The sequence below is a fragment of the Phalaenopsis equestris genome, unplaced genomic scaffold (assembly GCF_001263595.1).
Source record: "Phalaenopsis equestris unplaced genomic scaffold, ASM126359v1 Scaffold000002, whole genome shotgun sequence".
NCBI classification, from domain to species: Eukaryota; Viridiplantae; Streptophyta; class Magnoliopsida; order Asparagales; family Orchidaceae; genus Phalaenopsis; species Phalaenopsis equestris.
Genome location: NW_018164444.1, coordinates 51,924,769 through 51,938,484, shown reverse-complemented (window position 1 = coordinate 51,938,484; position 13,716 = coordinate 51,924,769). Strand labels below are relative to the sequence as shown.

At 33.3% G+C, this 13,716-nt stretch overlaps 1 protein-coding gene across 1 annotated transcript; it reads right to left on the bottom strand.

The window, feature by feature from the left end:
- Nucleotides 1–360: 360 nt before the first annotated feature.
- On the bottom strand, nucleotides 361–12,468 carry LOC110036885 (protein NUCLEAR FUSION DEFECTIVE 6, chloroplastic/mitochondrial-like). Its single transcript, XM_020741440.1, has 3 exons — nucleotides 12,317–12,468; nucleotides 11,880–11,998; nucleotides 361–618 (listed from the first exon to the last, which is right to left on the bottom strand). Exons 1-3 carry the CDS (start codon nucleotides 12,460–12,462, stop codon nucleotides 599–601), a joined length of 285 nt encoding a protein of 94 aa, XP_020597099.1. The 5' UTR covers nucleotides 12,463–12,468; the 3' UTR covers nucleotides 361–598.
- Nucleotides 12,469–13,716: the final 1,248 nt, after the last annotated feature.

Below are 13,716 nucleotides of genomic sequence, written 5' to 3'. Positions count from 1 at the left end.
ATTGGTATTGACTGGTCATAGAAATCTCAAACCCTTGACTTCAACTCTCTACGCTTAAGGATCTATGGTCGTCTATCTCCAACATAACACTCTTCCCCACCCAAACTTTTCATCTTATCCTCCTAACCTTCTTTGGTCATCCAACTGTATTTTCCTATCCAAAATTTCATCATTTTCTTAGCTTAATCAGCATTAATTTTCCTTAAATAGCTAAGTCTAAACCTAAATTTCAACATTCTATTAGAAATGAAATAATAAAGGGCAATGATGTAGTTCCAGCAAACTATTTTTTAGAATTCATACATGTCATGCATGTGAAGAAGGTGAGCCCAATTTGGCAAAAATGGCAAGTTTATTAAATACAAGAATTCGGTGGTATGTATATAAATGCCCCAAAACAACATTTCCTGGTAAAAGGCTGAATGAATATCCAATTAAGTATGTATGATTAGACTAAATGCTAAAGCCAAAAGCTTACTTTGTTCAGAAATTTTAAAATACGGCAATTTCATTGCACTTGGAGATGATGAACTAATAAAGAAAAGATGAGACAGTAATCAAAGTAGCAGTGTACCGCTGCGCAATTCCACTGGCCCTGTTATAGTGGTGTTGCGAATCCTACAAAAATGAAAGAAAATAATTAAATCTCAATCAATAAAAAGCTCCAAAAATACGAAATTAATTTTTTTTTTCTACCTTACCAAATGGAGTAACAAAAAACAAATAAAGCCTTTCGAGGGGAAAAAATTGGCATGAATAAATGTTCATATGTTTGATTTATTATGATTCTTCCCTCTTAACTTTCAAATATAAATAACTAAAGCACTATAAATCAAACTTTCTTCTTGGACATTAGAGCGAATTTAATCACAAAATATATTCAAGGACTTAAAACCGAGATCTCCTGGTTGAAAGAAAAAACTCTAGATTGGAAAAGCAAACTGAAAACTCATGAATTTAATCACATGAGCAGTCAGAGTGAGGAGAATAAAACAGAGAACTCGTGAATTTTTTTAATGCAGAATCCACTTTTTCTAGATTAGATAAGCAAGTTATATGGAATGGCCGATTGATGCAGCCAAGTGCCACCAGAGGTTCTTTTGGAAGGGGTTTAGAACTGAGATAAGGAAAATCAAGCGCATGTGTGATTCCAGTAGAAGACCCAACATGTTTCATGATAGTATATGAGCCATAGTATCAACATCAAAGCTTGGCATATGATTGTTGGCGTCAAGGTCTGATGGTTGGATCTCCCGGCTCATATTGAATGTCCTGACAAAGTTTTCCGCTACAAATTTTCGTTTAAATTTTGGTTATATATCAGGTTTGGTGGAGAGCTCAAAAGGTATTATTGTGGTCCTGTAAGAGTGTGTCCAATGCTCCACCGTGGACTAGTTACTTCTGCCTGTCAGTTGGTCTCAAATGAGGAACAATGCTGTATTGGAGCTTAGTCTCCATTGCTTTGAATAATTCTTTCCAAAATAGATTGAGAAAGGTACAATCCCGGTCAAAGATGATGGTCATTAGTGGGACTTGTAGTTTGCATACCTCTGTGATTAAAAATATCAACTTTCGAGGCGCGATGTGCTCACAAGTAGCAAAATCTGTCTATTTAGCAAGTCAATCGATAACAACCATGATTGTTAGGTGACCGTGAAATTTGGGTAGGTGGATGATGAAATCCACTAACCATCAAAATGTCATCCCCGTGCTTCTTCAGAGATTGGGAAAAGTTAAATAAGACCTATTGGTGCTAGAGGTTGATACTCAGTGATTTGGCAGACTAGAAATCATTGGAAAGATTGCTGAACATCTTGTTGGATTTTTGGCCAATAAATATGAGTAGAAATCATTTTCAGCATTCAACGACATCCAGTATGAATGCCAAGAAGGTTGGAATGGAAATCACATAGGATTTGTTGGCGTAGAGCTGTAGTAGGCAGTCTTGAATGCGACAAGCTCTATATGTATCCAACAATGCTAGTATATTTTGCTGGAGCAAAATGATCATAGGGTCTAATGTTAATTTTGCTTGGAATTGGTTTAGGAGACTAAAAAGAGGTGGAAAATTAGCAGCATTAATATAATAGACGTGTACTTTGTGGTTTCAATGGTCTGAATTTTAATTTTGTTCAAAAAAGGTGTCATCTCCTTAGGCTATCGAAAGGCTTTTTTTTTTTTTTTTTTTTTTTTTGGTGTAGGAGATTAGTTACTGGTGCATCAATATGAATAAAGTATAATATCATACAAACATGCAGTAATATTTGAAGAGCCTAAGGAAGTTATAGTGTTGCCTTTGAGATATTAGCGTTGGTGTAGGTGTAGGCCAATGCTGCACAACTTCGTGTTTGGGCTTAATGAAAGTATAGCAATCACAATGTGTTGTAAAGTAGTTGATCTTGAGACGACCAAACAAGCATGTTGATCGTTTGAGGTAGATGTCATTGTAGAGTAAGCGATAGACGTTGACAAGCACGTGGATGAGAAGGGTAGACAACGAAATGTTAAATGATAGTATGTCATCAAAGAAAACAATCACAAATTTACATAATTAAGGTTCAAGCATATTATTCACAGCACTTGGGAATGTAATGGCGGCATTTGAGAATCCAAAGAGAATGATAAGTTCAGTAGTCATTTGTGCAAAACGATTTTCAAAAGGCTAGTATCAGCCATCCGAATTTGGTAATATCCAAAATTAAGGTCCAATTTTGTGGTGGGTTGTGCTGTGGAGCTCATTGAAAAGTTCATCCACAATTGGGCTAAGAAAGTGGTTAGGAATAGTTTCCTATTTCAAGGCACTATGATAGATACAAAAATGCAACATATCATCCTTATTTATAAGTAATATTAAAGAAGAGAGAGTTTAAAGTTGGGCAACAAAGTTGTAAGAAGATACAGTGATCTTCCGGCCTTAGAGGTGGTAAGCTTTTCGGTTGTTGAAAGAGTTTAGTGAAATCTTGAAGCAAAGTTGTGAGGGCTAACAGAGTGGCATATAACTAAGGGGATGGAACCAAGCTGCGTGTGGGTAATGCAATTTAGTTCAAAAGGGAATGAAATTGGGCCAAAAGCTTGTAGTTTGATTTAATTCAATTGGACACTTCTACGGGTTAGGAATTCATACATTGTAATTCAACAAGATTATTGTTCTAGAGGATCATGGATAAAGTGTTATAGTTGTTTGGATGTGATGCTGCCAAAGAGTAGGAACCCCTTGACTCCAAACACCACATAGCAGCATGAATGAGAAGGACATAGAGGCCAAAAATCATGTCATGATTATAACCAACTTTGCCTGGTTTGCATTAGGTTTCCTAAGAGCACACAAGTATTATAGTGTCATGTTGCAAAACAAAGAAAAAAACCAGTAAGGTAACAAATTGTAATGCCAAAATTAGTTTAGTGGCACCAATATCATGAGGGTTGGACGACTAGAAAAAACCCAAGATCATAAGTAGGATAGTATTTCTTAGCCTTATTAAAATTTTCACAAAAAAAAAAGGTGGGATGGTTTTCTAGGCTAAGAAAGCCACCAACGCCAACTGTAGAGGTTTCACGAGTTATTTTAATTAGTTTGGAAAAAAAAGATAGGTGAAAGACACGAGCATTGGTTATTTTCAATAATATTAGTCTAAAGACAAATTCAATTAAATATGACAAGTAGAATGTATCTTTCTGACATCAATCAATAAAGCCTAGATCACAGGATAAGTGATATAAAATGACTTGAATTTGGCAAATGTAAGAGAAACTTCTTTAGTTGAAATGATGAACCCAGGAAAGGGAATAATAAGTTAAATAAAAGTGCACTTCCTTATATGTTTATATGGTTTTTAAAAGCATAGGGTGTCCTAAATTAGATACACAAGGATCAAATGATCAATCTTAGTGGTTTTGTAGCTCTAAGATGATATAAAAGTAGCGCAAGAAATTTGCTGAGGACAAGGGACTTAGTTCATGACTCACATAAAGATGCTTGGTGTATTGCCAAATACTTATCCAATCATTCATAATTTTTAAAAGCAATTTTCCACTAATCCTTGGTATAAATCATGATCAAGTGGTAGCTAATTTGTAAATTAAATTTACTAAAAAAAGTGGATCGGTTAGCTTGTACAACATATCAGAAAAGTATAGCATAATAGAATAACACTTCATTGAGATCTTGCTAATGGTCCCGTCTATTGATACATACATAACCAGCTCTCATACATCTTAAGAGTATGGAGGGCAAGGACGAACTTGGGGAAAATAACTTCCCTATCGACCCTTTAATAAGGCGATTCACAAACTTTTTTCTTACGTTCAAAATGCCCCTGAGGTTCTTTCTATAGCGAGAAAGGTTTGTTAACTATACATCAGAGAATAAATCAATAACATGTAGGATGTGTTGCATTAGAGGGGGATTGTTCTTCTTGATTTAAATCAAAGAAACATGCTAATAAATAAATATTAGAAGCCCATGACGAGTGTCCTTAAAGGTAAGTTGAACTTCATGGGACAACAAGGAAATAATTAAGCCAGATTAATAGAAGCTAAGAAAAAATGGCCTCAAAGAACAAAGTTTTGCCTAAGGTGTGAATCGAATAATGTTCAACATGCTCAGTTTCCTATCAATGAGATGGAAGGTAAAATATGAATGGTAAAGTTTTTGTGTTTGAAAATATTATGTGTTATGATGCCTCTAATGGGTGACATCCAAATAAAAAACTATGAACATCCTATTAGATACTAGCTACATACATAGAACATTACAATAAATGTGATCACAATAGCTGCCTAACTAGTTCAAGACAAAAAAAAATGTTTGGTGTTAAGAATGATGATTTTACTGACACAAGGGACCTTATAGAATTAGGAATATAATTCATTTGTCATTTGAGGATATGCTAATATCAAGAATGAATATAGCATTCATGGAGCTCCACCATTATATACTATTCCATAACAGGTGGCATAAGTGTGAAGATAGGCATTCGTTGCCAATCTTACCTAATATCTGAGGTGGATCATTACCAGATAAAATTTAATTAGGTGCTCGTTACCTGAATAAGGATCAATGTGCCCAATTTATAGTTTCATAATTTCAAAGACAAGGATATAGTGGGAAAGCAATGAGATAGGTGTTCTGGCTTATGAAATTTGAAGCAAAAATAGATGCTTGTTGGTTTGCATTGTATGTGCGCCAACAGGACCAAATGTACATTGTTCTGTGATGATCAGAGAAGCATTGGTAACCTTTTTAAGTGCAAGAGAAGAATTAAGTCTAGAACCCCTAAGGGTAGAAGCGTCAATTGTCTCAAAAATTATTCGATTTCCTAAAATAGTAGCCAAGTTTATCTCTCTCAACCAAAGTTGTTTTGAGGATCGCCAACTTCAAAAGCTATATTTCTAATCTGAGAATTGTTAAAGGTATCTCGGAAGTGTGAATCACCAAAGAAGAAACTGGCTCATTTAGTTTTTCCCATATGAATGCTTTGTTAACTCTTCTCTCAGGCTCAACTAGAAAAAAATTCTTCAACTTGACGACCTTAATTAATTCTTCAATTAAATTTAAAGGTGCCAACAATTCTTATTATCATGCGCATGATCTTTATAAAACACACAATAGTTTGCGAGATGCTAGGCATGAGCACCGACGAAGGCTATTAAAATTCCAACCAACAACACTCACAAATGTGAATGTGTGATATTAGCAAAATGGAGATAGTCTCGCCCCTTGTGCTACTTCAAAATACCTCACATTTTGTTCGTGCATCTCAAGGTGATAATCTCAATTTTATGGTTATTGACCATCCTACTATTGTTGTTGATGCTAGTGGTGCGGCTTCTTGATCAACTTTAGGTTTTAGGGAAGATCTAATAGTCATTAAAAAATTGCTGAAAAATTCGCATCAAATTGAAGTCTCCTAGGCGGCTTGAAGTTGAAGCGACTAGTTCACTATTTTATGTCTCAAGATTAATCAGATTGTTATTGAGTTAAAGCAACTCTATCAAATCCCACAATTGCTGCAAATGGAGTGCATAAATATTCTCACCATTAGGCCTTGAGTGAACTAGGCTTGTGCCACAACCAACTCCAACATTTACTCCTAAAATCTCACAACAAAAATTCTCGAAGACTGGTCATCCTTCTGCCTCTTTTTAATAAAGCTATTTTAAAGGCTTAACTGCACTTGAAAATTAAGTACCAAACTTCCTCTTGTGATCAAATAAGATTATACTTCAAAGCAAAAAAATGGGAGTACTGCCAAGCGGAGATGCCTTAAAGATTACAAAAAAAAAACAGCATATTTTAATATCATTGATTTTCTTCAGTGAAGTTGTAATCTAAAATCAAGTAATATAATCAGTTAAATCAATCCAATATAAAATTTTGAAATGTAAATTCATCAGTTGCAGCTAGTGCTTCTCACCCCTTTTAGATGGAGTTGTTTATGGTCTACTTTATGAAAAAAATGAGTTTATTTATTATGGGAGTTGATATCAATACTTGCGAAGTTTTATCTCGGATGATAAAATTTGAGCATTTGTCATCAAGAATTTATATCAGTGACCTTGGGAATACACACCAAAACTACTTAATCGTCTTGGTTAATCTTTCTTCCATTTGACTAAGCTACATATTGGTGAGAAAAATCTGAGTTCACCATTTCAACTGGTTTCTATTGTATTGTCATTCCAAAGTTAGCTTCAGGTCCTTACCATCTGTCCACGCTTAACACAGCTGAAAAGCTATTATATCCAAATTATTTGTGGGTAACTCTACCAGCTTCCAAAAAAGAATGGCAAGAAAATTAAGATAAAAAATAAGAGAAAAGGAATTCAGAGCGATAAGCTTTGAGATCTCACTAAATTGTTAAAAAGTAGTAGACTTTAGCGAATGATCAAATGCTTCAGGCTCACTCTACTCCCTACTTATAGAAATGAGTCAACAAAAAAATATTCTAAGAAAAGCTATATTTGAGCAATATAAATAAAATTACAAAACAAGACTTAGCAAGTGCTTGTTATAAAATGAATGAAATTAGCTAGCTAATACCTATCTGATTACATAGAGAATGCATATTAATTTCCAAGTAAAAGAGTGAAATCAAATGAAGTTGTAAGTGGATTTCAGGGAGGCTTATTGAGTTCAAGCAAGTAGCATTGGAGAGTTGGGCTAGTTTTTTTTTTTTTTAAAGCGTGGGTGACTAGCTTTGAAACTAGAAGTAGCTCAAATGTCAGCCCTTAAGCAGAGTTCATGCATCTAAAAAGCTTCAGATGATTCAAAAATTCATTATGTTTCTAGCAATTCCCATGAGTTGATCTTTCTTATCAGTCTAACTAGCCTTAAACCCAATCCAGGTTGTATTTGGGTGTTCAACATCGGTACTTAGTACTTACTATCTATATAAAGAATTACTTCAAAATAAAAAAGGGCAAAAAGTACAGCAAGAAAACTCGGTTGAGTTAGTCTTAATTTGAAATCCCAAGTCATTATAGTTCCCTCAAAAGAGTTCCTATAGCCTTCTTCTAACCATTTAACCCTTCATTGAGCGTTTATGCAAAAATAGCGAGAGAATGAATACTGATCAGCGGTAATCTAAGAATCTTTGTTGTTCCTCCATGCGAAGAGAACAAGTCAAATTTCTTCTAAAATTTTTTACATCAAAACTTAGCACGGGGGCAGCACAGACATAGGAGAATGAAAAGGAGACAAAATGAAAGCTAATGTAGGAATCACAACCCAACATGTGAACTAGCAATCCAAGAATATGGCTTGTCCCCATGCTTTTTTTTTTTCACTTGAAGCATAAATATCAACCCTACATGTGAACTAGCAAGAAAAGAAAATCAAATGTAAGTAAGGGTTCAAATTTTGCAGGCCAGTAGGCAATGTGACATGGCTTTGTGTATCAACACGGTAGGCATGTTGTTGCAAGTTCATGAGGTACTGAGATGCAAAGCAAGCATGCGCAATGGAGTTAACAAGACATGGGTTACAGCAATTGTGCGAAGAGCAACCTGTTATGAGATTGCATTTAAGAGATATGGAAGTAATTTAGTTCACAAACAAAAAGCACAATACAAAGTGTGAGACAATACGGTAGCTTTGCAAGGCTTGACCACGAGGTGGGAGTGGTATTCAAAAGCAAATATGCACATTGATTGAGCTTGCTAACACATGACGTTTGGCTAGGAAGACGATCAATATGCAAGAGCTTCAACTTTGATACCATTTGATGTGATCTAGAGATCAAGAAAAATGGGTACATAAAATCAAAAAATAGAGAGATAAGGCGAGATAAAGGGAGTAAAAGTTCCTTATAATTATTTCAATATTCACAAGATATCTTTTAAACATATAAGCATCTTCTTTTTACGAGGACAAATCAACTAAAGGAAGCACAAAAGAGAAAACTAAGAAAAGAGAAATCAAGTGGGAATCAATTTGATCTTTTATAAGGCTACACCGGTATGAAAGAGACAACTAAAATAAGAAAACTTCTTTCGAGAAGTATTTTTAGTGAAGTGTTTAGGGTTGAAGTAGTGCTTTACATAGATGGTGTGCTACATCACTTGTGATTATAAATATCAACAAAGACGTTTTAGGAGATAGGATACTAATAAATGCAGCTAAGACATAACAAATTAATTCTTAATGAAAATGATACTTTTTGGAAATGAAAACACAACATGATAGAAAAAGGAGAGGAGTTAAGGTACAAAACCCTTGATGCGGGATAGAGAATGGTAGCGCATCCCAAGGAGTCTGAGAAAAAGAGACAATGTCTCAAGCAATCATGCTTTGATTTCACTATTCTTCGTTTGATCCTAAGGAATATCTTTTCTACATATAATGGTCCTCTTTCATAAAGATTATAAGATGAAATGGGACTTAAAAAACTATCAATAAACATGAAGTAAAAGGCACAAGCATAAAATACCTATGACACAAAACCAAACGCATAAGACATACACCATGAACATTGATTTAAAGATTGGAATAAAAAAAAAAGTCAGTACATCAATACTTAGCATTTTTCCCTTAGGACACAAAAAACACTTCTCCAATGAGTTTGCAGTAGGCGACTAAGTAAAAAGAAGCGCCACGGTTGAATCAAAATAGTTTGAAGAATTGTAGATAAAGTTCAAGTAGGATCAAATGATCAGAAGGCTTTGGTTTATAGCAATATAATCATCAGAAGTATATGATAGCTCAACAAACAAGACTAATAATGGGCAAAAAGATGATTTTGGCAACACAATACAAACTTAATAAACTATAAGGTTGTTTAAAATAAACTATATCAAGGAATTAAATAAGGTACTAAAGAACATAATCATTGTGTGTTGAAATCACTGTAAAAGGAATCGCTTCCAAGGTAATTAAAAGACATAAATATTGTCGAAGAAACCTTTGCCAAAAATTCAACTAAAAGACTGTCAAAAAATATTTGTTGGCAAGTTTATTTCGGGCTCAAGTATCACAATACTATCAGACTTTGGCACGCGATGAATCTCGAGTGACATTATCAAACTCAAATATCCCATAAGAAGTAGACTCTTGATCAATCTCTAGCAATGTAGCAAACTCAAGTTATGGTGCTTCAAAATCATACTTAAAATCCAAATCATCAATAGAGGTTGGCTTGTCGTTATAGTAGAAATCATAAGACCGCTAAAAAGGGGGAATGATCATAAATTCTATCACATGCTTTTATATTTGAGGAGATCCTTAAGTGTTGGAACTTGAAAATCTGAATATTTTGATTTATGTATTATTGGTAGAAATTAATTACAACTAATTACTAGCTGCCTCATTCACTCAGGAGAATCCAGTCAGCAATGTCGCTATATTAAAGCTAATGATCATATATATTAATCAAGGTTTAAAATTACGCAAGTGAATATTGAGGTAGTTTTTTGTTCATGAGATGACGCGTAACCTCAACGACTTTTAAGTCATAAGCCTTAAATTTAAAAAATTACATTAATTAAGAACTATTATATAAACAATACTGTATAAAGTAAGAAAATAACATATTAATATTCAGACTTATAAACACATTAAAAAATAATATAGCATTCTAACTAAGTTAAAAAATAATAAATTACATAATGTTAGAAATAACACATTAAATTATCAAATAAGATAGGTTATACAAATATTAAACTATCAAAGTTAAGATGGTTAAAATAAATTATTTATATATGAAAACATAAGAATCAAAATAAATTAAATATAAGTCTTTCTCTCTCGCTGATGCTACCCCCATTTAAATAAGAATATGTCAGCCAATAACATCTGAATTTTAAATTTAAAAGTCCGTAATACTGTCACTATTAGAATCATCAGCATAATGAATTGTTTATCTTGTGCCTTATACCCAATCATACTAATATTTTCTCATTTCTCATCTTTAATCTCAATTATCAACTTTTTAATGAATAATCATAAAAAAATTATTAATTAAAATAATAACTATGTTAATAGTTCAAACTTCAACTATATGAATTTTTATTGATACATTCTTCTTTTATTTCTTGTTATTTGGTATGTGAAATGTGAGAGTTAATAGATGATGTATATTGATATTATTTTTAATTTTGTTAAAAAAAATTGTGAATAGCCTAAAAAAATGGAGGTGTTTTTTGAGGCTAGGTGAGCCTCGGCCTGGGTGAAGAGTACGCCTCACTCTAGGATAATGAGGCATAAGCCTCACTGTGATTTTTTTGTGAAAAGAATTGAGGAGGGCCACAAGACGCGCTCATATTGCATAATTTTAAGCATGGGTATTAATAGAACATGCTAAAGAGTTTGAATACCATTGAGTACAAAGACAACATACCAAAATAATTCATAGTCATAAATATATTATGAGAAAATAGATACATATTAGAAAGGAATGATAGAAAGAAGAAATAAAGCACAAACCATCCTTTTACATAAAGACCACACATTATATAGGACTAAAACAAAGAAGCTAGACATTTATAATTAAATGGTACAATGATAAAAAAAGACTCGAAAGAAAAGATATATGACATAAACTACAAAAACAAACCCAATATGAACTAAGGATAAGTTGGCCTACCAATGTTTTGCATCAAAGAGAATGCTTTATCACTATTACAAACCAATTCTCTTAGCCCAACTCACAAGAGATTTCTAGATGTTATGTGATATTTTATACTACAATTGCTAGTAATTCAACAAACCTGCATAGAAGGATGGGCTCTGTACAATCCCTACCATGAACGATTTAATTAAACGTTTTTTAAACAAACAAATCACAACTATCAATATTTCAGAAGTTAGACCATTTTGAAAAAACTAATAAAAAATACTTCAAAGCTTACACTAGATATTAAAATCTATATCAACAAATAGTAATTTTCATTGTTGCGTTCCTAATATAAATTTATAAGGAATGGAAGATAGGTAATTGAAGCAAATGATATTTAATTACATATGTTAAAAATTGCTGCAAGATAATTAAATTGTGCTACAAAATGAAAACCAAACTCGTTGTCCTGAGACAAATCCTTGCTACGAATACATTAGATCAAATGTCTCCTCTTTTTATCATTGTTCTATTGCACTCCTATCAAAAATTTGTATAAGCAGCTCCTAGCCAAAGTTCTTTTGTTTTTCAAAGGGGGCACTAATTCATATAAAATTCATTCACAATAATCAAAAGCTTTTACGAAGGCCATGTAGATGAAGGCCATGTAGATGTCACAGAAAAATAAAATCATCTCATAATTAAACCAATTTCACAATTTTAATCTAGAACTGCATTAAAATAATTAAACCAATTTCACAAGTTTAAATCTAGAACTGCATTAAATCTAGAAAAATAAAATCATCTCATAAAAAAATGAAGGATCACCTTCTGATAGCGACGCCCAGCCCCCAGGCCTCATAGAGAGCTTCGAAGTGAGCAAAGCCGAAGCAGTGGCGCTGTAAAATGGCATCAAGGACTGCATAAGACTCAGCTCCCCAGCAACCCTACACAAAACAATAAACCAAAGCTCTCAATCAAACAAACGAAACAAATACAACCCAACTTAAAATTCGCAAAGAACCTATAAAACATCAAATAAATAATTAAAACCCAAAACCCTAATCTTTTTCTTAAACTCTGCGACAAGCATATCATCAGGCAATAATATCTGAAGCAGATAATAATACAAAAAACACCATTATCATTCGTTGCCCATTGGAATTCTTAAAGGAATAAAAGTTCCATCTAGGCGTTGAGCAAATCACATCAGGAACCAAAAATAAAGAACAGCAACGTGATTTCACGATGAAGCAAAAGGCCACCTTAAAATACTTGATGGCGGTTTCCGGCGGGGTTGGCGGGCGAACGCGGAGGCCGGAATGGATGTACTAGTACGGATGCTACCCCTAGAGACGGTGGAGCAGCGGAGAAGAGTTCGACGTGCAGCGCAGGCCGCCGTCGCCGCCATCTCCTCACTCCGCCTTGTGTTAAGCAGTGGAAGAGAGACGGCGGCTACACGGAGCTCAGGGGTAACCGTATTTCCTGTCAAATGTACGGAATGGGTTTAGCGATGGTAAAAAAATAAATGAAGGACATGATACAAGCTCCTAGTCACCCTTATGTGATACAAGCTTCTAGTCACCCTTATGTGTCTAATAACTCGATCTAATACTTCAAAGCAGAGTCACTCAGGCGGGATAGAACCCATAATTTCAGGGGACTTAAGTTAGGCTACACTACCGAAGAGTCATGGCAAGCCGCACACACGTGCATATATGTTTATACAAAAATTAGTTTTACAAATGATTAATTAATTAGTAATTAAGATGTTGAGTATTTTTTATAGTCTTAATTGAGCTTTTATGGAAGTCATTTATAAATTTTAAATGATACTAGTCATGATCATAAGCAAATCAAATAATAAACTATTGAGTTTATTTGTTTATCAATCAAGTATTAATGAAATGCTCAAACATTTTTTTATAAATTAATAAGAAGTTCATGAATAAGCTCTATTGTGTTGAACAGCTGAGAACTTAGATGGATTATTAGTTCATTTATAGCCCTAGAGACTAGTTTCCAATGAATTTTGATTATAGCCATACATAAATGAATGTAATAGGAACAAAATGAATGCCTAGAAAGAAATCAAATGTTTTTTGAGTAAAAATTAATAATAAAATAAGACTAGTTATAAGAGATTCAATCAAATAGAGATGATTTATTATGAGGAAACTATTGCAATAATCCTCTAAAATGATTTATTATAAGGAAAATGGTTGACTAAATTGGAGCTACAAATAATTTAATGCGTTGATAATCCTATAAAATGATGGGTCATTAATTTGAAATGAGAATGATTGAGGAGCTAACATATTTTTAGGTTTGCAAATAAAGAGGAATACGAAACCTTTCTTTTTCAGACAAAATATATTAAACAATACACATTAAGAAATTTAACATGAATATATATGAGAGTATAAATATCCTAATGACACAATCATGATTATTTTTAATGTATAATTATATACATACTTTTAAGTATATTCGAAAGAATCTCATATGACATTAATAAGTCTCATTTTTAGATATTTAATTAGTACCCCTAAGCTTAAGAATATGGTATCATAAGAATAGCACAATCTTATAACATTATTCTAATTTAATGTAACGTAAGATTGATAAATATATATATATATATAGATATGGAATAAGACTCTTG

What these genes read in the sequence shown, in the direction of transcription:
- LOC110036885 (XM_020741440.1), bottom strand. Translation starts at nt 12,462, where the DNA reads ATGGCGGCGACGGCGGCCTGCGCTGCACGTCGAACTCTTCTCCGCTGC. An exon ending in CCGCCATCAAGTATTTTAAG is followed by an intron (nt 11,999 to 12,316) that starts GTGGCCTTTTGC and finishes TGTTTTGTGTAG; the next exon opens with GGTTGCTGGGGAGCTGAGTC. An exon ending in CTGGGCGTCGCTATCAGAAG is followed by an intron (nt 619 to 11,879) that starts GTGATCCTTCAT and finishes TCATTTTTGTAG; the next exon opens with GATTCGCAACACCACTATAA.